Source organism: Lampetra planeri, chromosome 14 (assembly GCF_965212315.1).
Source record: "Lampetra planeri chromosome 14, kcLamPlan1.2.h2, whole genome shotgun sequence".
In the NCBI taxonomy this organism is placed as follows: Eukaryota; Metazoa; Chordata; class Hyperoartia; order Petromyzontiformes; family Petromyzontidae; genus Lampetra; species Lampetra planeri.
In genome coordinates, this window is record NC_136120.1 from 14,234,624 (window position 1) to 14,262,568 (window position 27,945).

Here is a 27,945-nt window from a genome sequence, read left to right on the forward strand (position 1 = left end):
GAGATGCGGCTACGGAGAGCGCGGGGGTGCCGGGCCCACCTCGGCTCCCGCGAGCGCCCGCCCCGATCGCGGTGGCCGTAAGACGTGGTGCGCGTAGGGCGTGCCGGGGGTCGCGCGTGGCTGCCCTTGGTGTTCACACGCGGTGCCGGCTCGCAGTGACGAATTGCTGCAGAGCAATTGGATTCTTTGCGTTGGCCGAGCGGCGGGTGCGGTCATTGGTGAGAAACCGCAGGGGCGAGGGGAGAGTTTTGGTTCCGAGCGGATGCTATTGTTGTTCGGGGTGTGGGCCCCATCGCCACGAGGGCAAAGCTCCCGTTGTTGGTGCTTATATTTAGAACGCCATATCAGAATGCCGACGTCTCGAGTTACTTACCAGGCATTGGCATCCAAGTCGAGTGGACTCGCGTGATTTAATGGCGAATGATTTAATTGCATTTGAGTTGATCGCAGATGATTTGATCATGGACGTCTCAAACAAACCATTATGTATGCTGAACTATGTGTATGTTGAAATTCTTTCGCACCGTACGTAGCCAAACGTTCGAATTGGAGGTGCGAGGAAGGACAACGGACGTAAGAGAAAAGCCTGCGTGTAAATTGGCTTGAGCATTTGGATGTCTTAATGTTTAATTTGTATTGATTTATTTTTTCAAAGGGGTCCTGTTTGCACTCTCGTGCAAACAGGCAACGCACGCACGGAGCGATTGAAAGATCGCCGCGTGTCACCGGCCTCCTTGGCCCGAGCGCGGTGAACTACGCCACGTCTCTCAGAGCGGACGAGCGATCCGTGTCCACGTGATCGTATTTGTGGCTGTCTGTGTGTGTGAGACTCGGCCTCAAATGAGTACTTGGTGCGATGTGTAAACATCATTACTAGGGAGACAAAGGCTACATGGGGGATCTTTCTTTTTGGTTGTGGTGGGGTAGTGCGGGGGTACAGCGGTTCGTGCACCAAGCCACGGACCCAGCGACCCGAGTTCGATTCCTGCTCACAACCAACATCGGTGACTAATATTTGAAGCAGCCCTGGGTTCTCACCAGCCCAGGTGCCCTACCCCGCTGCTGCTGCACATGACCTCGGAGTAAAGGTGCACCGTCGCAACCGCCATCGTCGCCACCGTCGTCATTGGGCGCCGCCTCCGGTGTTCAGTGGAGGTGGCAGCGGGCTGGAGGGGGGGCGCGGGGACAGGGGGTGGGGCGCGAGCCATTCCACCCCTGTGCCCGCAGGCCCCCCAATCTCCCCGGTCTCCCTCTCTTACTTAAGCCCCACCGCCTGGGCCCGGCTCTCTTTGTGATGCTAAGTGGACACAAGTGGCTCGCGCACAAAGGCCGGGCGGCACCACTTCCTGAGCGATCCGTCTTGGCCACTCGGAGGCTCTTTGTTGATCTTGACGTTTTTTCGCTACGAGGGCTCTGCCAACGCGCCGGTGATGGATTGCGCGAGCCTTCTGTTGGCCCCCCTGCGAGGTTAATGATTGAAAGTGCCAACGGCGCTCTGTGGCAGGCGCCGGGCAGGGCCTTGGCAGGGCCTTGGCAGAGGGCGGCGAGGAGGAGGAGGATGCGACGTGGCGGGAAAGGCTTGACAGGAGAGGGCCGGGCGAGGCGTGGGCGAGGCGCGCGCGGGTACAAGCGGCGAGGGCTCGGCGTGACCAGAGTTTGGGGATCGTGTCGCGGGCACCGGGTGGCGGTCACGGCGGTTGTACGGTTCTCGGAGGTCAAGGCCCTGAGAGGGAGGGAAGCCGCGGAAGGGTTATAGATGTACGGGCGGCACGAAGAAGAAGCCGCTCCGTATCGGACGGAGGGAGCTCGAGCCGGGGGGGCAGCGCTTCCATGGCTCGTCACGGTCCGGCTTCACCTTGTCCTGTGTACTGCATCTTCCGTCTTGTTTTTGTGCTTTCGGAAGTTCTCCGCTCAGGCCTCAGTGTCATATTAGCGTATTATTCGAGTGCCGTATGTGTAAATCGCGAATAATTGCGAGCTCGACGCAACCATTAAACAATTGGCGCGCACGTGAATGCACCTGTGCTGGGCTTCAGCATAGGTGAGGCAGGAGAGCGAGGTGTGTGATCGGCTGAATTCTTACATCGGCTCCAGGAGTTTCAGCGGCGACAACAAACAGAAGACTCAGCATGTACGTCGATAACACTGCCTCTGTGCTGTGAAAAAGGGCCATTGCCCGAAATGTTGCCAATTCGTTTTTGTTGTTGTTTAAGCACCACTGCCAACGTAGCAGCGGCAGTAGCAATCACCAAATCATCTGGCGTGGCAACACCTGCGAACTACTTCAGTCTCTACCGACGACCCGCACAATATTACCGTGCCAGGTACACCGCATCCAGCGTTCCACTCGCTACGGCTGTCGCCACTTCTGGTCAAATGCCACCTACTGCAGTCTAACCAGCGACCCGCAAAACATCCGATGAGGAATGAAGTCATTGGCCACATTTGTCCGGTGCGGTCACCGCGCCCTCGCCCACACAAGCCGCCACCGCCGCGTCATTGAGTCCTCCTCTGCTCTGACAAATGCGTGTTTGCCATTGGGCTTTCAAAAAAGACATTTTAAAAAATCCTTTGGGGAGGGGGGCGGTGGGGTGGGGGGTCCACTTTGTGGCATTCTGCCTGACTTAATCCGTGGCTTAGCAGCCGATCTAATTAACTTTGGGCCGGAGCCGCTAATCTCGTTGGCCTTTGTGACATCTGTGCGGCCGCACGCAGCAGAGGCCCAGCGGACCTCCCTGTCGTGGTGCACGGGGACCGCAGCACCTGCAGCAGCTGTAGCAGCAGGAAGGGCAGCCGCAGTAACAGCAGTCGTAGCAGCGGCAGCAGCTGTAGCAGCAGGAAGAGCAGCTGCAATAGTAGCAGCAGTAGTAGCAGGAATAGTAGTAGCAGTAGTAGCAGGAATAGTAGTAGCAGGAATAGTAGCAGTAGTAGCAGGAATAGTAGCAGCAGTACATCGATAGCAGCAGCTGCGGAAGTAGTGGTATGAGTGGCAGCAGCAGCAGTAGTGGCAGCAGGAGCACCAGCAAGAAGCATGCATCACGCAGTCAATTATATCTTGCAGGAGTGCACATCAATAAGCAGTAGCAGCAGGAAATAACATGAGCAGTAGGAGGCCGTAGCATGCATCAGGCAGCAGAGTAGATCAGACGGCAGAATGCAAATAGAATTTGTGGTACAGAAGTGAACAGCAGGAAGCAGCCAGAAGCTGCTTTATTGCATCAGGCAGCAGCAGCATGCAATGAGTTGCAGCAGTTTGCACCGTGCACCAGCAATTTCGCAGTACACATTTCACAGATTGACATGCAGCAGCCTGTGGTCGTACAGTTGCAAGTTGCAACAGGAAGGACGATGCAACAGGAAGTGAGCTTCGGCAATCGGATCGCCGTCAGTGTCCTCCTCACCCTGGAGTTTAGGCCTCTCCTGCTCCTGCTGCTCCTCCATCCTGTGGGCTGTGACTCTCCTCGAGTCCTCATTGCCGACCGTGTGCGACTGTGCGTGCGTGTGCGTGCATGTGCGTGCGTGTGCGTGCGTGTGCGTGCGTGTGCGTGTGCGTGCGTGTGCGTGCATGTGCGTGTGCGTGCGTGTGCGTGCGTGTGCGTGCGTGTGCCGCCTGCGTGCGTGCACGGGGAGCGGTGGTGAAGTGGTCGGCAGCCTGTGGCTATCATCGGTGGCGATTATAATTTGAACTGGTCTTGAGCCTTTTTCAGGTGGGCTGAGCCTTCAACAAGTAACTGGTGTGGAGACAAAGGTGTGGTGCTAGCCCCAAAGCCCCTTTATGTGCCATGCCGGCCTTAATAGATGTTCGCTAACAGCACTTGTCCTGACAGTTCATGGAGGCTGTACCAGTGTATGCATATCTGCCTATACAGGCGTGTTGGTGTGCGCGATCTGTGGGGGCTAACCAGGCGTGGCACGGGCTAGAGAAGAGATGGATTGATGCGGTACAGGAGGATGTGGAGCTGAACGGACTTGTCAATCACTGGTACCAGCGGTGTCAAGATCGGCCTCTGTGGAGCAGGCTCGTGAAGGACGCTGCTACTGGGCTGTTTGAGGCAGTCGCCCTGCGGCAACAGCGTAGGGTAGAGGAGCCCGAGAGTCAACTAACCTAGCATGGTCCTTGGTGTGGCATTCGTAAAATTGTGAGATTATTTGATCATCAACCTCCCCTGTGAGAGCACCAACATTTCATAACCCGTAGTGAGTTTGAGTGTCGAGGCACAGTAATGTTTTAACAGTGTCACTCACCGTGTCATTCACCGTGTCACGTGAAGGTATGACACCGAGTCCCGCCTTAAAGCGACACTCGATGGACGTGGGACCCAGCAGGACGAGGGTAGTGCTTATCTGTTCCCCACAGCCGCCGTTTGGCTCATCCCGTGGGCGCTGAGAGATGACAATCGGCTCGTAGCCGGGTGATGTGGCCCCTAGCCCCGACCCACAGATCCCTCCCTCCTCTCCACCCCCTTGCTCCCTCCTTCCTCTGCGCCACGCATGCCACACTCCCGCACTTCGTGGCTGTAGAGCGCCACCCAGGGCTGAATCCGGCGAACGAAAATATCCCAGGCATCTGGGCGGTGGCGGCCGCGGCGATTAGTGGGAGTCACGGGCGGAGAGGAGGAGAGGGGGCTCACAGGCGGTGGGAGATGCGACGCCGCCCCAACCGCCGTGACGCCACACCACGGCCGCACCGCAGCGCCCCCCACCGCGCCCCACCTCCACGTGCCCTCACCGCCCCAATAAAGCGGCAAGCCCTTGTTGTTATTGGCTTTTAAAAGACGAGCGGTGTGTTTAGGTCAGATTTTATCTCCTTTGCCCAGGTCCCCGGTTGAAGCCAATCCTGGGCCCCCCTGGCCCATCCGTCGGCCTCCAGCGCGAGAGCAGGAGGCCGCCTCTGACTGGGCAGACACTCGTGGAGGTTAAGCGACTCTGTGACGTGGCCGTAGAGTTCCAGGAGGTGCTTTGCCGTGCCGCCGATCGGCCCCACCCCGGGCGCCGCGCTTCGCGTCGTTTTACTTCTGCCACACCGTCGCCGTGAATCGGTGGCGCCCGTTACACCGCCATGACCCCGCGACCCCCGCAGTGACCCCGCCCCCGAGCGCCCGTGGCTCCAGCCTTGGCCCCGACGAGCGAGCGAGAGCCGGCGGTTGCGTGCGTGCGGCCACTTGCGCTGCCGTCTCATTCCATTTGGCCAATCTCTGGCATGGCTATAAATAGAGAGAGCGTGCGGTCCCAAAGCAGCTGCCGCGACTGCTGCGCGCGGATGAGCCGAGCGCGCGACGCAACCGGGACGCGCGACGGCGAGCGTCCCGCGAACGATCACGGCGTCACCGTTTTGGCGGCGTCACGACCGATCGCCGCGTTGCCACGGGAACGTCCCGCGTGCTGGCGCCGGCCGGGCTTCGACGTTGACGGCGGAGGCTGCCCTTTCTTCCAAACCGCGCGCTCGGCCGCTTCCCATTGAGGCGGGACCCTCCGGGGAGAGAGCCCCGGCACTCGGCGAGATCCTGCGGCACCCGCGCACAGACTCGGACGTCAGAGCAGCCGCTGCACGTCTCCACCGTCAACCGCCGACCAGCGATGGAAATTCCGCGTCCCTGTGTAGCGGATGAGATCATTCACGGTTTCCCCTGCGGCAACCGGGAGCCCTGGGAGGATGAACGCCGCTGCACGGAGCTCAGGCGGCCTGGCGAGGGGGCAGTGGTTTAGCGCACTGTGCTATGAACTCGGCGACCCGAGTTAGATTTCAGGCCGTGGCTAAATCAAGTCAATTTTGTTCAACCAGGTGAAAACTCGGGAGACCAGGGTAGGAGTCTCGTTTGCAACAGTGACCTGGGGCAATGAGTTTGCCAGTCGTAGTATTTTGCGGTGTCATTTCGAATTTGTTCTCTGATGCCAGCACACAATGGCCTTCTCTGGCATGTATTATTACGGTCAATGAACCCGCGGTATTAATCAGTGCGGCCGCTGGATTGCGAATGGGCCATGCCAACGGCCAGCTGCAGAGGTTATTCCACTGCCGTGCCTCCACTGCAGAATGTGTGGCAGTAGAAACGTACAGAGCAGCAGCCGTAACGTCGCTGTCCCCGGCACGTGCATGTGGAAAGTCGAAGAAGTAGCGCGAGCGTCCACTCGGCCTCGCACCATCCCAATCCCGCTCCTCTCGGCTTTTCTACGGCGCTCTTCAAAGCGGGTGCGGGGTACCGCATCAGGGAGAGGGGGGGGGGTGATCCAGGGGGGCTCGTCCTGTGCGAGTGGCCGGGGTGTATCCGAGGGGCTAAATGAGTGCAGCATTCCCCAAGGACCCCTCCCCTCCCTCCACCTACTCCTCCCCCTTTTCCCCGATCCCCTCTCCTCGCGACTCGCATCCCCGCTGCCCTCCCCGGTATACAATGCCCTCTCCCCAAGCACGTACGCAAGCGCGCTCGAACACGACAACAACAGCCGCCATTCGCCACCAAGTGATGTCACTCCAGCGCCTGTGCCAGGCTAGGTGTACTTTGAAGCCACATGAAGTGTCGAAGGCTCGCTGACAGGCGGTCAAAGGACAGACCCAGGTGTTATGGGTTCACTGCCAGAGATGGCTGACAGATGCCCCAACTGTGCTCCCCACTTCCGCTTTGCTGCGTTGTATCTCCTTGGCTCGTTGTTGCGAGCCTCGCCCCTCCATCCTCCGCTGTTGTCAGTCGCGTCCTTCACAAGTCTCCCCCATAGACGCCGATCTTGACACCACGGCAAGTCCACCCAGCTCCACACAACCCCCGTTCCAAATCAGTCCATCTCTTCTCCAGCCTGTGCCGCACCCATTTATCCAGCCAAACACAAGCGGCTGAAACGCACTTGCACACGTGTTTGCAGATGCACACTTACGCAGATTAAAGCACACGCCGAGATACGCATGCACGCACACTCACAGGAACATATAAACCACATGCACACGCATGTGCACGCACGTGTGCCCGCACGATGATACGTGGACACTTTACGCATCTCCCCACTCGTACATGACTCGATTAGTCAAATAATTTACAACCTTCTCCTTATTCCTCTTCAGAATGCAGGCCTCCCATTCTGTGTCGGTCATCTGGGTTTTTGACCACACATCACCACGTCAGGATGGTGAAGGGAAAGAGCCCAGGATCGTGTCTGATATCGCTTGCCACTGATGTTAGCCGTCGATGGGAATCAAACTCGTGCCGCTGGGTTCAGAGGTCAGTGTGCTAACCACTTGGCATCTATTCCCTCCCATTTACTGCGCCGCGCTAAATAAATTACCCAAGCCAAGCGTGATGGGGGAAGGGCTCTCTGAGACGACAAGTCGGACTCTCGCTCTGGCCAGAACCGACGGCCGCGATGTTTGCTTTTGCAAACCAACGCCGCACCGGACGAGAACGGCTGTGGCCGCCACGTCAGAGCGAGGCGCGCGCACGTTCAGGAGCTGGCGGAGAGCGTCGGGGTCGCCCGCCAAACGTCGTGGGGAAAATTAACGCGGCGAGAGCCTCTGCTTGTGCGGAGGAGTTAAGACATAAACAGAAAGCGGTGTCACGACACGAGCGCACACAAACACAGCCAGCGCCGCCGCGTCAAACCGACGTGGCCGCTGCCGCCCCCGCCCCTCCAAGTCTCCCGCGCACCCCAGCGCCGCTCCCTGCCCCCGCGGAGCGCGGTGACGACCCCACAGAGAGGAGGAGGCGGCGATGGCCGTGGAGGCAGGGGACGGTGGGCTCCGCTCCTCTCCAACGCGCAGTCAAGAGTGGCTCGCAACCATGACTCGAGCGGCCGTGACATTCCACAGGCAGAAAAACACGAGCGGAGTTTATTTAGAAATGTTATGAAAACGCTTTGGGGTTTTTTCTCTCCCTTCGGCACCCGCTCGTGTTTGCTGACAAAATCTTGCTGACTCCGCGAGTCTCATTGTGGGTCTCAGGTAGATCAACCTTTGCGCTTAATGATTCATGGAGGGCGTATTTACTTAAACCAGCTCGTGTCATCTTAGTCTGCGCTGACCCATCTCCAGCCTGACACTTGGATCTTTGTCGTTCCTGCGTTTGTTCGTCACTGCCTCTTATTCTCCCGCGCTGCTGCCGCTGCTGCTGCTGCCTGAACCGCGCACACTGCTGCCGGCTTGCACGGCGCTCCTCGCGCCGCCGGTGCCATCGCTCCCTTCCCCGTGGCTGACTGCCGCGGTCGTTCGCCACTTTGTCACCATGAACCCGCTGCCCTCGGGCCATGACCTGGGCTTCATTTCTCACCGAATATGTTTTGTTAGACGGGAGCAGGCGGCACGCGTCTCGTAGCCAGGGCAGCCGCAGTGCAGGAGGTGCGTTGGACGGGAGTCCCGGCTCAAGTTACGGAGCCGTGGCCCCACGCGGAACGTAGCAGGCGGGGAGGCGCCGCGCGCTGCCCGTCAGAATCGGAGTATTTACACTGGAGGAGTCCAATGAGCTACAAAGCTATTTTCCACAGATGTCACAGCATTCCGGCTTGTGCTCGCCCGGCGCGTGCCGCGGGACGCTCCCCGTGCTAGGGGTGACACTGGACGAGAGATCGAGAGCCTCGGATGCGACCGAGGTAGCCGAGTCCGTGAGCTCTGCGGCCACCGGCGTGGCGCAGGCGGTGGCACCTCGGGGCCCGTCGCGTGCAGGGCCCCGGGCCCGCGGAGAGGGCCCCCCTGCAGGGCCCCGGCCGTTCGTTTCCAGCCTGAGATGCGGTCGAATGTTGACGCCGCGTAGATAATCATTGTAACTGCGATTATTGATACATTTTTCCCTCCGCATTAGAAATAAGTCTCCTGGAGTGCAGCTCGCGAGAACGTGGGGGGGATTTCTCTGAGCCCCAGGCCTGACGAGATTCGTAGATGGAAAGGACCAGGCCAACGGTTCCCTCGGACTCCGCGTGGAGGCTGCGCTCGGGGTGTGGGTGATGTGGCCGAGCGAGGCTGTCGGAGGTGGCGAGGCTTTATTGGCGAGGCTGGCATGGCGAGCCCGAGCCGTGGTCCTGTCGGCGAGGCCGCTACGGTGACACCGCGGCGGTGACACCGCGGCGGTGGCCAGGCTGCCCCTGCGCCGCCTCCACGTGCGCCATGGAAGCAGCGATCGTGTCGGCGTGCGCGGCGCGTGTACAGTGCTCGTGGGTTTCGTGGGATGGGTGGGAAGAGGGAGGCAGCCAGGAGGTGAAGAGAACGTTGCTACAAAAGCCAGCTGGATCCGGTTTTTTGTACGGTTGTAGCGCGTGCTGGTCGCTGTCTTGCGTGCATGCGCGTGTGTGTGTGCGCGCGTGTGTGCGCGCGTGTGCTCTTGGGGATGGGGGGAAAGCTTGGAATTTTGTCCTTTTTTGTGAAAGGGGGTGGTGGTGGTGGGGAGGCGGGGTATGGAATGTGTGCAGTTGGGGGTGGTTTTGTTGGGGGGGTGGGCGGTGGAGCTGATGAGGTAGGCAGCTATTTGCTGATGGTATCAGAGCTCGTCTGTTGAACTCCCTGGGGCTGTGCGGGGTGGGGGTGGAGGGGGGCAAGGAGGGAATCTCTCTCGAGAGAGTCACCATCACCTCCATTCACGCGGCGTCACTCCCAGCGCCACGCCGGCCCGGCCGGCAGCCCGGGATCCCCCTCGAGCGACGACGACGCCGGCGCGCCGGTCGCTCCTCGCCGGTCCCCGCGCGCCGCTCGCGACGCTTGTGGCGGAGCGACCGACGCGACCGCGCCGGGTTTGTAAATCGGAGGTGGACAAGGTCGGCGCTTGACGGGGCGCCGCTGACCCCTGACCTCGGTGACCGGAGGGGGGGCGGCGGCTCCGTTGCGTTTCGGGCGGCGCTCGCGGCGGCGGCGCCGGCGGCGTCGGCGACGCCGGAGAAGCAGCATCGCCGTTTCGGCGCCCAGAGAGAGAGAGGAGGAGGTGAGGACGCGCGGGGCCAGCGAGGAGTCCCCGTCACCGCACGCGCAATCCTCGTCGGTGTGTCTGAGGTTCCGTGTCCGCACGCGTCGCTTATACGGCACGCGTGGCTTATACGGCACGCGGGAGGTGCCTGCACGTGTGTGTGTTCTAGAGGGGGAGCGGGAGTGTAGCGGTTAGTACGCTACTCTCTGAACCTGGTGACACGTTCCTGAGACTCCCCTAAGTCGACTCAGCCTCAAATGAATATCTGGTGGAGGGTGTAAACATTGTCACTGGGGAGACATGTGGACGGACGTGGTGCTGGCCATCCACCCCCTCGTGTGCCGTGCTGTTCTTAATAGGTGTTTGCTAAGAGAACTTGCCCTAAAAGTATGTAAAGGCTATACGGGAAATCTTTGTCTTTGTGTTTCAATATGAATGCTTGTGGGGGTTGAGTGTGAGCTGTTGTGAAACCGCCTGTTTATCGTGGTCAATCCACAATGTTGACGTGGGTGACTACATTACTGTGTGTGCATGCACACACGTGCCACACACGTGCTCACGTGAGGCAATACGTGCGTGCGGTGTAAGTGATGGTGGGAAGGATGTGTTTTGGTTTGTGCATGCGCACATGAACTCGCTCGCACACAAACGCGCACACACACACACACAACGTAAAAACACATCCACAAAAGCAGATACACACAAAAAACACACATTTCGACAAAAATCCCTGGATAGCCTTAATAGACTATTGGGGCAAGTGCTGTTAGCAAGCGCCTATGAAGACCAGAACCACGCCCAGCCACCTCCCTAGTGCCGATGTTTACACACCGCACCAGATACTCATTTGATACTGAGTCAAACCAGGAGAGGCCCAGGACCGGTTCAGATAATCGTAGCTGTTGTTGACCGTGAGCGGGAATCAAACTCGGGTCGCCGGGTTCATATCGCAGAGCGCTCACCACTGCACGACCACTCCCCTGACACACACACGCACACGCACACATTACACATAAACACACATTACACATACACGCCATACATAAACACATACACGCCATACATAAACACACATACACGCCATACATAAACACACATACACGCCATACATAAACACACATACACGCCATACATAAACACACATTACACATAAACACACATTACACATAAACACACATTACACATACACGCCATACATAAACACATACACGCCATACATAAACACACATTACACATACACGCCATACATAAACACACATACACGCCATACATAAACACATACACGCCATACATAAACACACATACACGCCATACATAAACGCACATGCACGCCATACATAAACACACATACACGCCATACATAAACACACATACACGCCATACATAAACGCACATTACACATAAACACACATTACACATAAACACACATTACACATAAACACACATTACACACATAAACACACATTACACATAAACACACATTACACATAAACACACATTACACATAAACACACATTACACATAAACACACATTACACATAAACACACATTACACATAAACACACATTACACATAAACACACATTACACATAAACACACATTACACATAAACACACATTACACATAAACACACATTACACATAAACACACATTACACATAAACACACATTACACATAAACACACATTACACATAAACACACATTACACATAAACACACATTACACATAAACACACATTACACATAAACACACATTACACATAAACACACATTACACATAAACACACATTACACATAAACACACGCGCAAATATGACACACGGACACACAAACACAGAAATGTACATACGCACACATGAAGAAAACAACAAAGACAAAAATCCCACGTATAGCCCTATCAGGCCGTTGGGGCAAGTCCTGTTAGCGAGTGGCACCTATAAAGGCCGGCACGGCACACGAGGGGGTAGGGAACCAGCACCACGCCCGGGCGCCTTTGTCTCCCTCGTGGCGATGTTTACACATCACACCAGGTACTCGTATAAGGCTGAGTCGACCGAGGGAAGGCCCTGAACCGGTTCAGATTATCGTCACCGTTGTTGACCGTGAGCGGGAATGGAACCCGTGTCGCCGGGTTCGTAGCGCAGCGCGCTAACCACTACACTTCCGCTCCCCCATAAACACACGCACACATGCACACCCAAACACACACACACGTTACACGACAAACACACACGTGAACACGCACACACACAAACACGCGCGTGCATAAGCCACGAGGCCTGCGCTGTGGATTGAGGTTCACGCTGACCCCGCACGGGCCGTGACGATCGCCACCTGCACACCCGCCCCGCGCCCCTCCTCTCGCAGCGTCCGCTCGAAGCCGCTCGGGGACCCTTCAACCCTGCCCTTGCCCTCCTCGGGCTGCCCTCCGGAGCTCGCCATGGTTGTTGACGTTCCGTGTCGAGGCGGTGCCGGCTCCGTCCAGTTCCGTTGGGGGCCGAGCGTGGAAACGCGACTCCCCAGTTCACACTTGGCTTTACTCCCGAGAGCTCGGCTGAGTTTGACGATGAGAGCCGTGGCCGGGAGCCGTGGCGCGCACGCGTGGTCGGCGAATTCCGAAGCGTGCGTTTCTCTTAGGGTCTCCGTTGGGATGCGCGGGTGGACACTGGGCGCAGGTGGCCGAGGAGGATGGGATAAGGGAGTCTGCAGAGTCTCGGGGTGTCCCGTGTTTGCGCGCAAGGCTTTTTCATCTCGGCCTGTCAGGTAGAAATGCAGTCCGTTGGCAGGTTGCGTGTTGTGGGGTGAAGTGTGGGTGCTCCGACGACCTCTCCCAAGATGTCTGTCCAGCGTGGTAGAGAAGGCCTCATACCCTGTAGAGGGGCCCTTTGGAGCTCCCTCTGGAGGGGACTCTTCCGCCCGCAGTGGCACGAGCGGTCAGTTCCAGGGCTGTGCCTTTTCTCGGCCGGGTCGGTGACCCGGATATTATTTCTGCACCTGGCACATCACGTCGGGTCTACGTCTGACTGTGGTTGCTCGTCACCTGCCGCCTATTCCAGTCTTTTGGAAATCCTCAGAATATTCGGTGAGCGAATAAACCTTGGCCACGTGCGTGGCTGCGCGTATCACCGTGCTCTCCGCCTCACGCATGCCGCCCAATCTGCGCGTCTGTGTCATTTAGCCGAGCGCCTGGCGGCGTCGGCGCTTGCGGTGCTGTGGCGGCGCGAATGGCGGTGAGGAGGGAGGAGCTCAACCACTGACACGACCGCGGAGCCATGGAGCGGCCAGCGGAGCACCACTGAGCAACGCCGGCGTGGAGACAGGTGACGGTTCGCGACGCCGCCGGCAATTCCACGCGGACTGTGCCGATCCGCACCGTTACCAAACGGGGCTGACGGGAAACCGGGGTTCCGCCCCTGCACCGAGCCTGGAGTTGTGTCACCGTGCTCACCGCGAGGCAAATTATTCACCGAGCGATCGAAGTCGAGATTTAATTTTTGCAGGGTGAGACTGCGCCCTCCACGGAGACCTCACCCCTGCCCCCCCAAATCAAATGGCATCGCGGCGCTCAAATGCCACCGGCGTGGCCACTCGTGGCTTCCTGTTTGGAAAGAGGGGGGGGGCCGGTCCCGCGGTGGGCGGGGTTTCTGGGGCTCCGAGGGGCTCGGGGACAGGGCACATGCGGGGGGGGGGGGGGGGGCTCTCGTCCCTAACGCGGAGAGGATCGCCGCGGGCGCCGCGTCGATAACGATCGATGTCCGCGCCCCGAAGCCCACGGCCGCGAGCGAGCGTGGGCGCGTGCCACCGCCGCCCAGGCGCTCCCGGGGGACTCGGCGAAGGGTCCCCTTTGCCGGGGGAGAGACGCACGGATGGGATAAGCGGGCCTCCTCGCTTGGGGTCACCGGGCCGGAAGGGGGAGACGCGAGCGACACCGTCCCGGCCCGCGGGGGCTCCGTGCGGAAACCTGGTGCCGCGCCGGGGAGACCTGGGCCCACAAAACTGGTGACCTTCTGCGTATGATGCAGTGGGGAGGGTGGGGGGGAGGCTGTGGCTGTGAGATTGGAAGTGATTGGGGGGAGGGGTCAGCGATGTCCTTGTGAGGAGGAGGAGGAGGGGGGACAGGGGGCACTGCGGTGAAGGGAGGGGGTGAGAGGCCGCGACCTTTATTGGATTAGGTGACCTTGCTCATTTTTGGCGACAAATAGTGGGTCGGGCATGGGCCGGGGTCGGGGGTCAAGGAAATCTGTTGGCGCTCTGCATAGTGGCATGGTAGTGTGTGTGTGTGCGTGTGTGGGAGCACGTGCGTGTGTGGGTGCGTGCGCGCATAAGTGTGTGTGTCTGTGCGTGTTTTTCTACCGAAGTTACTGGTAATGGTGGGTGTAAAACATTGAAAGGGTTACCAGCCTCTCGCACACACTGAGCTTGTTACACACACACATACACCCTCATATGTATGCCCACCTCCACTTACACCCATCCCAGCCTCACCACACTCACCCCCACTCACTCCTACCTACTCAGGTCAACTCCACTGCTCTCGCCCCCACACCGCACCGCACACACAAACCCACATCACAAACGACAGCACCAGTCGTACGTATCCTGCTGTACACCATCCTTCAGCCCACTCCAGCGCTGTGCAGCACCACACTAAACGAGACCAACAAACACCGAGCAAACGGAGATACAATGGGAAGGAGGGACCTTGCTGTAGAGGCTGGTCCACAGTGGCTGTCAAACATTGCCAGCTGAGTCACCCGCGTCCACAGACGCGTCCCTAGGGCTGGGCCTCACAGGGATCTCTGTCCGCTCTGTGCTCGCAACTCGCTGGCTGGTCGAGTGGGAGGTGAGGCTCGGTGGGCAGGGCAAGTGGGAGGTGAGGCTCGGTGGGCAGGGCGAGTGGGAGGTGAGGCTCGGTGGGCAGGGCGAGTGGGGTGAGCAAACGCCGAGTTGTTGATGTTGAGGGGTGGTCGCTCCCCTCTCACCACAACCACGACACCACCGCTCCCCCCCACACACAAATTGCACCAAAGACAAAGATCCCCCATGTAGCCTTAACATACTGTTGGGGCAAGTGCTGTTCGTAAGCACTTATGAAGTACCACGCCCGGCCGCCTTTGTCTCCCGAAGTGACGATGTCTACACACCGCACCATATACTCATTTGAGGCTGAGTCGACCTAGGGAAGGCTCGGGACCAATTCAAATAATTGTCACTGGCGTTGGCCGTGAGCGGGAATTGAACTCGGGTGGCCGTGTCCGTAGCTTAGCGCACTTACCGCTACACCACCACTCCCCAAACACCTCTAGACACACACATCACAACACACATCTTTCTCATAACTAATCACTTTTTTCTGAGTTTGTCGATGTGCATTCATCAAGAGTTTATACTGAGGAAGGCCGAAATCCCCAAAGAGCAGTTTGAATTAACTCTACACTGTAGCGAACACGGGCCCTTTAGAAGCGACACCTTCAGACACCTCACATCCTCCGCTCACCCCTCCACTCACCCCTCTACTCACCCCTCCACTCACCCCTCTACTCACCCCTCTGCTCACCCCTCTGCTCACCCCTCCACTCACCCCTCTACTCACCCCTCTACTCACCCTTCCGCTCACCCCTCCGCTCACCCCTCCGCTCACCCCTCTACTCACCCCTCCACTCACCCCTCCACTCACCCCTCCACTCATGCCTCTACTCACCCCTCCACTCACCCCACCACTCACCCCTCTACTCACCCCTCTACTCACCCCTCCGCTCACCCCTCTACTCACCCCTCTACTCACCCCCCCACTCACCCCTCTACTCACCCCTCTGCTCACCCCTCTGCTCACCCCTCCACTCACCCCTCCGCTCACCCCTCCACTCACCTCTCCACTCACCCCTCTACTCACCCCTCTACTCACCCTTCCGCTCACCCCTCCGCTCACCCCTCTACTCACCCCTCCGCTCACCCCTCTACTCACCCTTCCGCTCACCCCTCCGCTCACCCCTCCACTCACCCCTCCGCTCACCCCTCTACTCACCCCTCTACTCACCCCTCCACTCACCCCTCCACTCACCCCTCTACTCACCCCTCTACTCACCCCTCCGCTCACCCCTCCGCTCACCCCTCTACTCACCCCTCCGCTCACCCCTCCGCTCACCCCTCTACTCACCCTTCCGCTCACCCCTCCGCTCACCCCTCCGCTCACCCCTCCGCTCACCCCTCTACTCACCCTTCCGCTCACCCCTCCGCTCATCCCTCTACTCATCCCTCTACTCACCCCTCTACTCACCCTTCCGCTTACCCCTCCGCTCACCCCTCCACTCACCCCTCTGCTCACCCCTCTACTCACCCTTCCGCTCACCCCTCCGCTCATCCCTCTACTCATCCCTCTACTCACCCCTCTACTCACCCCTCCACTCACCCCTCTACTCACCCTTCCGCTCACCCTTCCACTCACCCCTCCGCTCACCCCTCCGCTCACTCCTCCGCTCACCCCTCCGCTCACCCCTCCACTCACCCCTCTACTCATCCCTCTACTCACCCCTCTACTCACCCCTCCTCTCACCCCTCCGCTCACCCCTCCGCTCACCCCTCCGCTCACCCCTCCGCTCACCCCTCTACTCACCCCTCTACTCACCCCTCTACTCACCCCTCCGCTCATCCCTCTACTCACCCCTCTACTCACCCCTCCACTCACCCCTCTACTCACCCTTCCGCTCACCCTTCCGCTCACCCCTCCGCTCACCCCTCCGCTCACTTTCCGCACACCCACTGCTGTCCTCCCTGCTCAGTCACCAGTCGCACTTGGTTCACCTCACCACTCACCCACCTATCACTCACTTCACCAACTCACCCACCTATCGCTCACCGCACTACTGAAACACCTATCACTCTCCGCTCACTGTTCACTCACCAAACATTAACCCCTCGCTCGTTCCCCCGACTCGCCCACACGTCGCCCACGGCCAGAGCGGTGGCCATATGTGCCTGCTGGCCAGGGGTGGGGGAGGGGCAGGAGGAGGAGGGGGGGAGGGGCATTGCGCTGGGGGGAGTCAGGGTTATCTGCTCCCCCAACCCCCAAGGGGAGCCACCTTTTCAAGCCAGCGCAGCGGTCGGCATCTTCCCCGCTCTCCCCTCCCTCTCCCCCCTCTCTCCCTCTGCCTCCAGATCTGGGCCATCTGATGTGCCGTGGTAGTGGCAGTGGTGGTGGGGGAGGGGGGTGCGAGGGGTGGGGGGTGCAGGAGGAGGGGACAGGAGATAAAACCAACAAGAAGGACACACAACAAAGAGGGAGCAGAGGCTGGAATGTCCTTCCACACACATGGCCCCTGCTGGGGAGAGGGGGGACCGGTGGGTTCATGAGACCCCCCCCCCCCAACTTGTTAACTCTCCCGTTCTGTACCCGCCGCCTCTTGGGGTCTTGGGGGGCACTGGTGGGAAGGGGGGAGCGAGCAGGAGGTGGCCACAGGGAGGGCCCACTCCTCTCCCCCCGCCCCCACCTCCGTAGGGCAGCACTCGCGGCCACTTAAATTAATTGGATGCCAACTGCCACAGCTGTACGGCTCGCCGAGTTGGAGCCGAGTGGGGGTGGCGGGGAGTGTGCCTCGGAACAAAAGCTCCCCCCCCCCTCACTCTGGGGTTGAGGCTCCACGCGGAACCCAATGCCGTGGAGGCACAAGGTGGAGGCCCAAGGTGGAAGCCCAAGGTGGCCTCCACGCGGTTGTAACGGCGACGGGCCGTGCGGAGGCGCGGTTACGCGGCGGCGGTTGTGACGGTGGCTGTGCGGTTGCTCTGCGGCGGTGCAGGATGGGTAACGCGTACGCGGGGCAGCTCAAGTCGGCGCGGTTCGAGGAGGCGCTGCACAGCTCCATCGAGGCGTCGCTGCGCTCGGGTAGCGCGCTGCCACGCCCCGTCTTCTCGCAGCTCTACCTCGACTGCGAGCAGGACCCCGGCTCCCCCGAGGGTACAGCGCGGCCGGCGCACGTGGACTGCGTCGCGCAACACAACGTACACCCTGAATGTATAGCGGCATCGCAACCTTCACCTCGCTACGCTGGACCGTATCGCGACACAATGTGGTCCCGAGTGGAACTTCACTACCTCGAGCGGCCCTGTGCTGCCCGACGCCGTCTGTGCAGTCTTGTGTACAACGCCGGCCACTGAACATCCACAACAGCAGATGTTCACTTTTCATCGCACGCCCTGCTGTCTCCCGTGTCCCCAGGTGTCCTTGCGTGTCTCCCTGTCTCCCTTCACGTTTGTCTCACATTCTTGCCTCGTGTCATCATCCTTGTGTCTCCTCGCGTCTCAGATGTGAAGCCCACAGTGGAGGAGCTGGAGCAGGAGCTGGGGGAGGGGGTTTGCGGAGACGCTGGGGGGGGGCGCGGGGGTGTGGTGGGGCGGCGAGGCGGGGGGCGTCGCGGCGCCGCTCACGACGAGGGCGTCGGCAAGGAGGGCTCTGGTTCTAACGAGGAGAACGAGGAGGGGGAGGAGCGGCTCTCGGACTCCAACAGCCCCCCCACCCTCTACCCACCCAACCCCCCCCCAGAAGGGTGCTGCACCACCGACGGTGAGAACCGTGCACAACCGTCATCATCGTCGTCGTCGTCATTGTTGTGGACGCAGGTGGCAGGATCATCGCGTTCCTCTGTGTGTGCGTGCGACCCAGGGTGGAGCAGTGGTGCAGTAGTTAGCACACTGCACCACAACCCCAGTGAGTTTGATGTCTGGCCAAAGCCAACATCAGTGGTGAATATTTGAACCGGTCTTGGACCTCCTCCAGGTCAACTCCACCTAAGCATTCAAAACATTCGCCAGTAATGCTGTGGCCTTAAAGGAAATACGTACCTGGTATGGTGTGTGAACATCAGCACTGAGGAGACAGAGGTGGCCGGGCATGGTGCTGGCCACACCACATCATCGTGCGTCGAACCGGCCTTCATGGGCGTTTGCTAACAGTACTTTCCCCAACAGTCTGTATCGGCTACTTGGGGGATCTTTGTCTTTGCATGTGCTTGTATCCGTCTGTGTATATGCCTGGCAGGCCTGTGCCTGTGTGCGCATGGTGTGTGTGTGTGTATATGTATGTGCATACGTGTAGCCGTGTGGACGTGTGCGTGCGCGTGCTGGCCCACGAGCAGGCTTCTGCCAGGCCGGCAAGGACCTGCGCCTGGTGTCGCTGTGCGCCGACGCGCTGGAGGTGCCTCCCGGGTTCCACCTCGTCGGGGCCAAGTCACCATCGCTGCCCGAGCATGTGCTCGTATGCGCCGTCGATCGCCGCTTCCTGCCCGACGAGACTGGCAAGCAGGCGCTGCTGGGTAATGCACGCACGCACAACAAGCAACAACGTTAGATGCCATTCCGCAATGAGTGACGATGATGTCACAGCAGCGCTTCTACTAGGCTCGGTGCACTTTGAGACCATGTTGAAGCGTCTAAAGGCTCGCTGGCAGGAGGTCACAGATCAGACCCTGGTGCCGTGGGTTTACTGCCTGGCAGAGGACTGGCAGATGCACCAGCTGAGCTTCCCACTGTGCCAGCCTGCTGTGTTAGCAGCCCAGCACCCCACTTATTGTTTTGAGTGTCACTCCGCCCTCTGTTGTTGCTGGAGTGTCACTGCCTCAAACTTCCAAGTAGCGTCCATCCCGAGCCTCCTCCACATGAACACAAAGATCCCCCCTTGTAGCCTTAATAGACTGTTGGAGCAAGTGCTGTTAGCGCGAGCACCTTTGTCTCTGCAGTGGCGGTGTCTACGCACCGTGCCAGATACTCATTTGAGGCTCAGGTGCAGGACCGGTTCCGATAATTTTCACCGGTGTTGGCCGTCAGCGGGAATCGAACTCGGGTAGCCAGGTTTGTAGCACAGTGCACTCAACGCTACACAACCGCCCCCCAACACACAACAAGCGCCATGCGGCACGAAGTGTCGGTGACATCCCCACGACGCTTGTGCCAGGCTATGTGCATGTTGAGGCCACGTGAAGTGTCAAACGCCCGCTGGCACGAGGTCACGGGACAGACCCAGGTGCCACGGGTCGACTGACTGAGATGACTGAGATGACTGGCTGATGCACCACCTGTGCCCCCTACTGTGCCTACTGTGCCAACTTGCTGTGTTTTAGCCACCCAACGCTCCGCTCGTTGTTGTGAGCGTCGCTCCTCCCCCCTCCGTTGTTGTTGGAGGGCGACTGCCACAGAGGCCGATCTTGTCACTGCTGGTACCAGTCATCAGCAAGTCCACTCAGCTCCAGATCCTCCGGTACCACATCACTCCATGTCTTCTCTAGCCCGTGCCGCACCCGTTTAGCCCCCTCCATCCGGCCGAACAAAAGCTGTTTAGACATGCGGGGGCTGGGCATGCGGGCTACATGACCCAGCCAACGCAGCTTTACCTGCTGGAGGAGCTCACCGATGGGACTTTGTCCAGACCGTTCAAGGATATGTGAGCTCCTCACACAATCCAACCTGGTTAAACCCAAAATGGATTGTAGGCAGGCCAGCTTAAATGTTTCTAACCGGCGAAGATGTTCCATTGGAGGGTCCACGTTTCGCAAGCGTAGAGAATGGAGGGAATGTCTGTGGTCTAGAAGACCTGAAGCTTCGTGCGGAGCGAGAGACCTGGTCGCTTCCACACACCTGTCCAGAGCCCCCCAACACACACACGCGCACACACACACACACACGCACACACACGCGCACACACGCACACACACGCGCACACACGCACACACACGCGCACACACGCACACACACGCTCACACACGCTCACACACGCACACACACGCACACACACGCACGCACACACACGCACACACACGCACACACACGCGCACACACGCACACACGCGCGCACACGCGCGCACACGCGCGCACACGCGCGCACACGCGCGCACGCGCACGCACACACACGAACACGACGCACTCGCCCAGACAGCCCTGGCTGAAACGAACCCCCTGCCTTTAACGACCCGCGTTCGTTGTTGTGTGGACCGCAGGTTTCTCCGGGAACTGCATGGGGTGTGGAGAGAGGGGATTCCGCTATTTCACCGAGTTTTCCAACCACATCAATTTGAGGCTTACCACGCAGCCCAAGAAGCAGAAGCATCTCAAGTACTTCCTGGTTCGCAACGCGCAAGGGCTGCTGGTCAAGGGGCCGCTCATCTTCTGGAACGGTACACGATGCCGCCGCACACGGCCGCACGGGCAGCGTGGCACCGGGGCACCGGGGGACACGGGCACACAGCCGCACGGGCATTTACACCAACGTACAGGCACAGACATGCATATAGGCGGACGTCGGCACAGATGGGGACACGGACACGCACGCGCACCGAGCACGTGCGCTCGCACGCGGCGAGTGACCGCACTCCTCCCCTACCCACGCCGTTGTAGAGTACCGGGGTCGTCTGTACGCCGCGCCACCTCCAGGAGGGGGCCCGTCAACCCCAGGGCCCCACGTCGCCACGCTCCTCCCGTTACCGGCACCGGACGAGGGGCCCGGCGCATCGGGAGGGCCCCGTCTCGCCGGCACGCAACTCGGTAAGCGCGGCGACGATCGAGTGCGGAGCGGCGATTCCGGCGCCACCGCGCCCCGCGTGTGCCCGCGCTCGCCCTCGCGGCGGTCGCGCCGTGACCGCCTCCCTCTCCCGCACGCCGTCCATAGGGGTCGCGGCGGAGCGCGGCATCGGCGGCGGCGGACCGGGCTCTGCCTCGGCGCCGGCGTCGTTCCTGGCGACGCCCGAACCGTTTCGCCACCACTCGGTGCTCAAGCCCAGCCCCGCGTTCCACCCGCAGGCGGTGGCGCTCGCCCGACCCTCGGCCATCGGTGAGGACGCCCGAGAATCCGAAACAACGCCGGGCGCTCGCTCGCTCGGAACGACTGCGTCGGCCGAATGGGTCGCCGACGTCGCGGTCGTTTGAGGGTCGAGGTTCCTCAGGGCGTCGTCGTTCAGAACGACCCCGAGCGCCGGCGCTTGCTCGTGCGCGGAGCTCGTGCTGTGCGCCGACGCTACCACGTATCCTACACGATCGCTTTTCTTTTCCACGTTTGGACTGCACGCACGGGTTAGAGACGCCGTGTTGACCGGGCAGGACGTGTCGTGGCGACGACGGCAGGCGCTCCACTGGCTAATTACAGAGTTATGGGATCTGATCGTCGTGACGATCGTCGTATCCCGAGCCTTTATATCGCACTGCGCCGTCAAATTCGACGTCACTGCGGCCACGGGCAGTCGCTGCGGCAAGCGCGGTGGCCGCGTTTCCGCCCAGGCTCACGCCTCGCTTCCTCCTCCGTGCCCCGTGACCCCTTCGAACTCGTGCAGCAGCTCACTACGGAGCTTACCACGTTTCCTCCGCCATCCGGGTCAACGGGAACGGCGGCGGGGGGATGCCGGGGGGGGGGCCCGCAGGCCCGCGGGGGGCCCCTGGCGGCAGCCAGCTCTCCTCCACGCACCTGCGGCCGCCCTCGCCAACGGGCGTCGCCTCCGCCATGGACAACGGTGAGTCCGGCGCCGGTGTTTTGGTCGATGTTGAAATCCGAGCACGTGCGTGCCTGTTGCACGCGCGTGTGCGCGTGCGTGCCTGTGGGCGATTGTGTTCGCGTATGCGCAAGCGTGCTTGCGCTCGTGCGGTCAAGAATGACGTCCACGTGTATCTCCGTATTTCGGTGCCCCCAGGAGTGTCGTCGGCGGGGCCCCCTAAGAAGCGTCACAGGGGCTGGTCCCCAGGGTCCCCCTCCGGCGTGGGGACCAGCGGTGGCCCCCCTCCGCCGGTGCACCACTCAAGCCGCACAGGTAACGAGCGGCACGTGCGCAACGCACGCCTGTAAGCGTGCGCGTACACGTGCGCGTACACGTGCGCGTACACGTGCGCGTACACGCACGTGCGCACGTCGTCGTGCCTCCCTCGCCTTCGTGTTGTAAGCGTCCCCACGTGCCGTGATGCCGCACAGATCCGGCGCTGGCGGCGAGTGCGGTGCCGACCCCCATGGTGGGCGGCGGCGTGGCCGGGGCGGCGCCGCTCGCCGGGGAGAGCGTCGTGGTGCCCGACAGCCTGGCGGACGTCTGCGGAACTCGGCCCGTCATCCTGATCGGTGAGGAGGACGCCCGCCCGGCGATCCGGGCCTCGTGCCATGGCTCGCCGGGAGTCGCCGTAACCACACGACGCCGTCGCGCCGTAACGCCGCGTGCGTCGCGACCGCCGTGACGCCGTGCTTTTAACGCCGTCCGCGCCGCGATACCGAATTTTGTCACCGCGCGCAGGCCACGGCACGCTGCCCTACCTGTACGGCGACGTGGGCGACATCGTGGTGAGCCCGGCGCTCATGAGCTGCTACGGCTCCCCGCAGTTCCCCCCGCCGCGCGCTGCCGAGGCGCTGGGCCTCGCGCCCTCCGCGCCGCCCCTGCCCATCGAGACGCAGATCCTCCTCACCCTGCACTACCTCGCCCAGCTCGGTGAGCGCGTGTTCCGCTCGCCCCCGTGCTCTCCCGCGCCGCCTCGCCCTCACCGTGGCACCGATCGGGCGAGACGCGGCCCCCCGTGGACGGACGTTGACGGAGCCCCCCCTACCTTCTCCGTACCCCCCTACCGCTACAGGCGGAGACCGCCCCCCCTTCCGGGAGGAGTTTGATCAGATCCTGCTGCGCACGCAGCAGCAGCAGCAGGGCGGCCCGGACACCTCGCACATCCACTCGTCTCTGGGCGGCGTCATCGTGAGCGGCGGCGGCGCCCCCGGTCCGGCGCCCCCGCCCTGCATCTCGCCGTCCCAGCTGCCCTGGCTGGCGCGCCTCGCGGCGTGCCCGTCGGGCGGCGCCGTGCGGGTGCTGGCGACGCAGGGCTCGCTGGGCGAGGGCCTGGCCGAGACGCTCGGTTCGCTGGCGCGCTCGCCGCGGCCCGCGGCGCCGGGTCGGCTTCACGGAGGAGACGGCGGCACCGCGACGGCGGGGGCGGCGTGGGGGCCGTCGGTCGGCGGCGGCCGGACGACGGCGGCGGCGCGGTTCAACCGCCCGCGCTACGTGGTGGTGGTGTGCACGTCGTGCGCGAGGGGCAGCGAGTTCTGCGTCATCGTCACCGGTACGCGCGGCCGTGGCGGTCACGGCACCGCGCGAGCGATAGTGGTGGAGGCGGTGATGATGGTCGTGTGCTGTGGTTGTGTAGTTGTGGTGCTGTGGTTGTGTAGTTGTGGTGCTGTGGTTGTGTAGTTGTGGTGCTGTGGTTGTGTAGTTGTGGTGCTGGTGGTTGTGTAGTTGTGGTGCTGGTGGTTGTGTCGTTGTGATGTTGGTGGTTGTGTAGTTGTGATGTTGGTGGTTGTGTAGTTGTGACCCTGGCTGCTGTTGTTGTTGGTGGTGGTTGTGTCGTTGTGGTGCTGGTGGTTGTGTCGTTGTGGTGCTGGTGGTTGTGTAGTTGTGACCCTGGCTGTTGTTGTTGGTGATGGTTGTGTAGTTGTGGTGCTGGTGGTTGTGTAGTTTTGGTGCTGGTGGTTGTGTAGTTGTGACCTTGGCTGTTGTTGTTGGTGGTGGTTGTGTCGTTGTGGTGCTGGTGGTTATGTAGTTGTGGTTGTGTAGTTGTGGTGCTGGTGGTTGTGTAGTTGTGGTGCTGGTGGTTGTGTAGTTGTGACCTTGGCTGTTGTTGTTGGTGGTGGTTGTGTCGTTGTGGTGCTGGTGGTTGTGTAGTTGTGATGCTGGTGGTTGTGTAGTTGTGGTTGTGTAGTTGTGGTGCTGGTGGTTGTGTAGTTGTGGTGCTGGTGGTTGTGTAGTTGTGACCCTGGCTGCTGTTGTTGCTGGTTGCCCTGCTCACCAGGCCCCCTGCAGGCTCGCGCCATAGCAGAGAACATGCTGTCCGTGGCCGAGTGCCTCAAGGAGATCAGCTACGAGCTCATTACCGGCAAAGTGGGCATCCTCGCTTCTCACTTCCAGTGCAGCTCACACGGTGAGGAGACCCCCGTCGCCTGCAGCCGCCTCGCCACCGCCTGACGCGGCTTTGGCCCATTCAGTGCTTATTTACAATTTGATAAATTCCGTCGATTTCCTACAGCGACTTAATACTCGCATGTTATTTACATTGAGACAGACGGACGGAGACGATGCACTAACGATCTCAACCGCCCAGCTGGCTCCGTGCTAGAGCGAGCGGCTCGCAATGGGAAAATCACAAGTTCGAATTCTGGTTGTATGTGTGAATGTACGTTGAACTTTTTTCGCACCGTACGTAGCCAAACGTGCTAATCGATGGTGCGGGAGAAGGACAACAAACTCAACACAACAAAGCAGGTTGGGGGTTGACTCAACCCATTGTCCCTCCAGGGTCGATAAAAGGGGTACCGCTTTGCGGGGAAGTCAAGAGTGCTTGTCATGTGGAGAGACTCGCCGCTTGCTCGGGGCTGTGAGCGGGAGGCGAGCACCGGTGCCTCGACACTCATTGGGGCCTGAAGTCGCTTTCTTTTGAAACGTGCAGAGCAATGAGAGGAGCGTGCGGTTATCATGTCGGGACGCTCGTTGTCGTGGTGACGTGTGTAGAGCGAGAGCTCGACTGGCTGCTGGACCGCTTCGAGGAGGAGAGGGAGGGACGCGTCTTCGCTCCCTACGGCGACGACGAGGGGGGGCGGCCGCTCTGCGCCGACCAGGAAGCGGCCGTCGCCCTACCCCCTGCCGACACAGGTAACCCTTAACCTTGACCTTTAACCCTGACACTTGACCCTAACCCTTGACCCTTGACCCTGACCCTTGACCAACCCTTGACTCTAACCCTTGACCCTAACCCGAACCCCAGAGCTTGAATCTTAAATAGTGGCCTGAATCGACTTTTTCATCAGTGGCAGAGCGGGATTTGCATGGGTCCCGATAAAAAGAGTGGAATGAGGCTTTGCATCTCATACCCCCCGCCCCCACCCATTTGCGTAGCCCACCGCCCTCGCGGGGCCCGGTGCAGTTGCACCGCCTGCACGCACTCGTGAGCTCCGCCACCGCTCGCTACTCACCCGTGAGCTCCCCCGGCCTGACCGTGCGCTCTGTCGCTGCCCTCCCGTCACCCCCCTCTCTTTCCCTCCCACATGGTCCCCCAGTGTCCCCCCCGGAAGGGTTCCGCCTGCATCCGGCGCAGTTCTGGGTGGCCCGGAAGCTGCTGTCGCAGGTCTGCGCCATCGCCGACGCCGCCACGCAGCACCTAGACCTGGGCCGCTTCGGCCGCGTCCACTTCCTGCTTCTGATCCCGCCCTCCGAGAGCCTCTACCGGCAAACGCTGGAGCGGCTCAACCAGTCCGGTGAGCGGGGGGGGGGCACTGCCACCCGGCTCCCCAAATCTACACCATCCTGCCAGGTCCACTGGCGGTGCCACAGTAGGGTCGCCTCCAGTCCTAGTTTTCATGGCGGCTGCTCTCCTGGGACATGAACATTCCTGGGTGTGTTTATTTATCACAGTTGCTGAGCCAAGGCCAAAATTGCAAGCGTCCAGCAAAAACCACCGCTGTTGAAGGAGGAATAGATAAGGGTGTAACGCGTTTATTAAATTGAGCAAGGTTATTGTAAGAACTTTGGAAATTGGATGACGACGAGGCGAGCGGAGGGGTGGAATTCCAAAGGGGAGCGGTGCAACAGAAACAGCAGCAAGGCAAATGTGAACCGTGTTGACCCTGTGACCCCGGTGACCCGCAGGCATCCTGGCTGACCTGGGCGTGGAGGAGGGGTCGCAGAAGGGCGAGCGCTATGTCGCGCGCCTCGACGGCGACGGGCAGGCCAAGTTCGAGGCCTTTCTGCACCGCGTGCGCCGCAACCCCTACACACTGTTCGTGCTGGTGCACGACCAGGCCCACGCCGACACCACGAGGTGCGGGGACGCGGGGGGCACGACGCTCGGGACGCGCCGTGGGACGGGCAGAGACACGCGGAGACTTGGGGGGACTCGGGGGGACAGGAGGACGTGGGGACGCGGGGCACACGGAGACGCAGGGATACGGGGCAACGCAGAGACCCGGGGGGATGCGGCGTGAGAGCGCAGGGAGATGGAGAGACACGGGGTGATGCTCGGGGGGCTCGGGGATGCGGAGTCGTGGGAGACGGAGACCCGGGCTCCGTGCTTTGGTCTCAAGGCGGCACCGTCGGTGGCATAGTTTGCGGACAGACGTCGCCACCCAGAGGCGGCCGTGCCGCGCTCGCACCCGTCCCCCGCGCCCCCTAATGGCCGCAATTCGGCAAGTCCGGGGAGGTTGTCGCCGCTGTGTTGCGCGCGTACGCTCGGCAAGTAGGGGTGAGGAGGAAGGGGCCGCCGACCCGCCGTGCGTTCCGCTTGAGGCTCACGGAAATTTGTGCGGCCTTCACTTAACCGGGGCCGCCGTCGCTCCCCGCAGCGGCGCATCGATGTCGGGTTCCCACGGCGACGTCTACACGGGGCTCGCCGACCGGCTGGTGAACTGCCGGGAGGCGCGCGAGGCGGCGAACCTGCTGACGCTGCAGGTGTCGGCGGCGCCCTACGGCCTGCAGAGCCAGCACTCCCGCATCGCGCCCTACAACGAGGTCTACTGGCCGCTCACCGACCCGGTGAGGGTTCGCGAGCACGCAAGCCACACGTTGGTTGCTCGCTCGCTTGCCAGCTCCCTGGCTCGCGTGTTGCCTCCTCGCTCGCTCGGTCCCTCAACCACTCGCTCGGTCACTCGCACACGGACTCGAGGCGCACCGTTCGCTCGTCCGCTCACCCTCACGTGAACCGTGGCCTGCAACGGCCCTGCCTATGAACGAGCCTCTTCTGGCTCAAATAATGGCATTGTTATCCTTCTCGTGCATGCCCATCCTCAGCCGTGATGGATGCATGAAGGCCTCCCCAAGCCATCATTCTCTCTGATGACCCTGCAATCCAACAATCCGTCCCGCTCCTGCGCGCGACACGATTTCACGGCTCCATCCCCACGTGACCATGCTTCCTCCTCCCCCCACCTCTTAACAGGTGCGGCAGGAGGGCCCGCACCTGCTGGGGAGCGAGTACTTTGGCTTGAGCGAATTCCGGCGAGAGATGCACTCGCCCACTCGGCTGCCGGCGATGCGGCATGACGAAGCCTTCGAGAGCCTCGCGGAGACGCTGCTGGAGAGGTGCGCCCCACGCAC

The 27,945-nt window shown here is 60.9% G+C and overlaps 1 protein-coding gene across 1 annotated transcript in view; it reads left to right on the forward strand.

The window, feature by feature from the left end:
- GREB1L (GREB1 like retinoic acid receptor coactivator) overlaps positions 1–27,945 on the forward strand; it is an 80,319-nt gene that overhangs the window by 36,673 nt on the left and 15,701 nt on the right. The window contains 17 exon segments of the mRNA XM_078600673.1: positions 17,662–17,819; positions 18,168–18,425; positions 18,997–19,173; positions 20,851–21,027; positions 21,248–21,394; positions 21,519–21,680; positions 22,177–22,353; positions 22,531–22,647; positions 22,806–22,946; positions 23,116–23,307; positions 23,450–23,926; positions 24,653–24,781; positions 25,369–25,509; positions 25,914–26,111; positions 26,503–26,674; positions 27,195–27,384; positions 27,788–27,930. Of these exon segments, the coding sequence (XP_078456799.1) occupies positions 17,663–17,819; positions 18,168–18,425; positions 18,997–19,173; positions 20,851–21,027; positions 21,248–21,394; positions 21,519–21,680; positions 22,177–22,353; positions 22,531–22,647; positions 22,806–22,946; positions 23,116–23,307; positions 23,450–23,926; positions 24,653–24,781; positions 25,369–25,509; positions 25,914–26,111; positions 26,503–26,674; positions 27,195–27,384; positions 27,788–27,930 (3,155 nt within the window). The 5' untranslated portion in view covers position 17,662.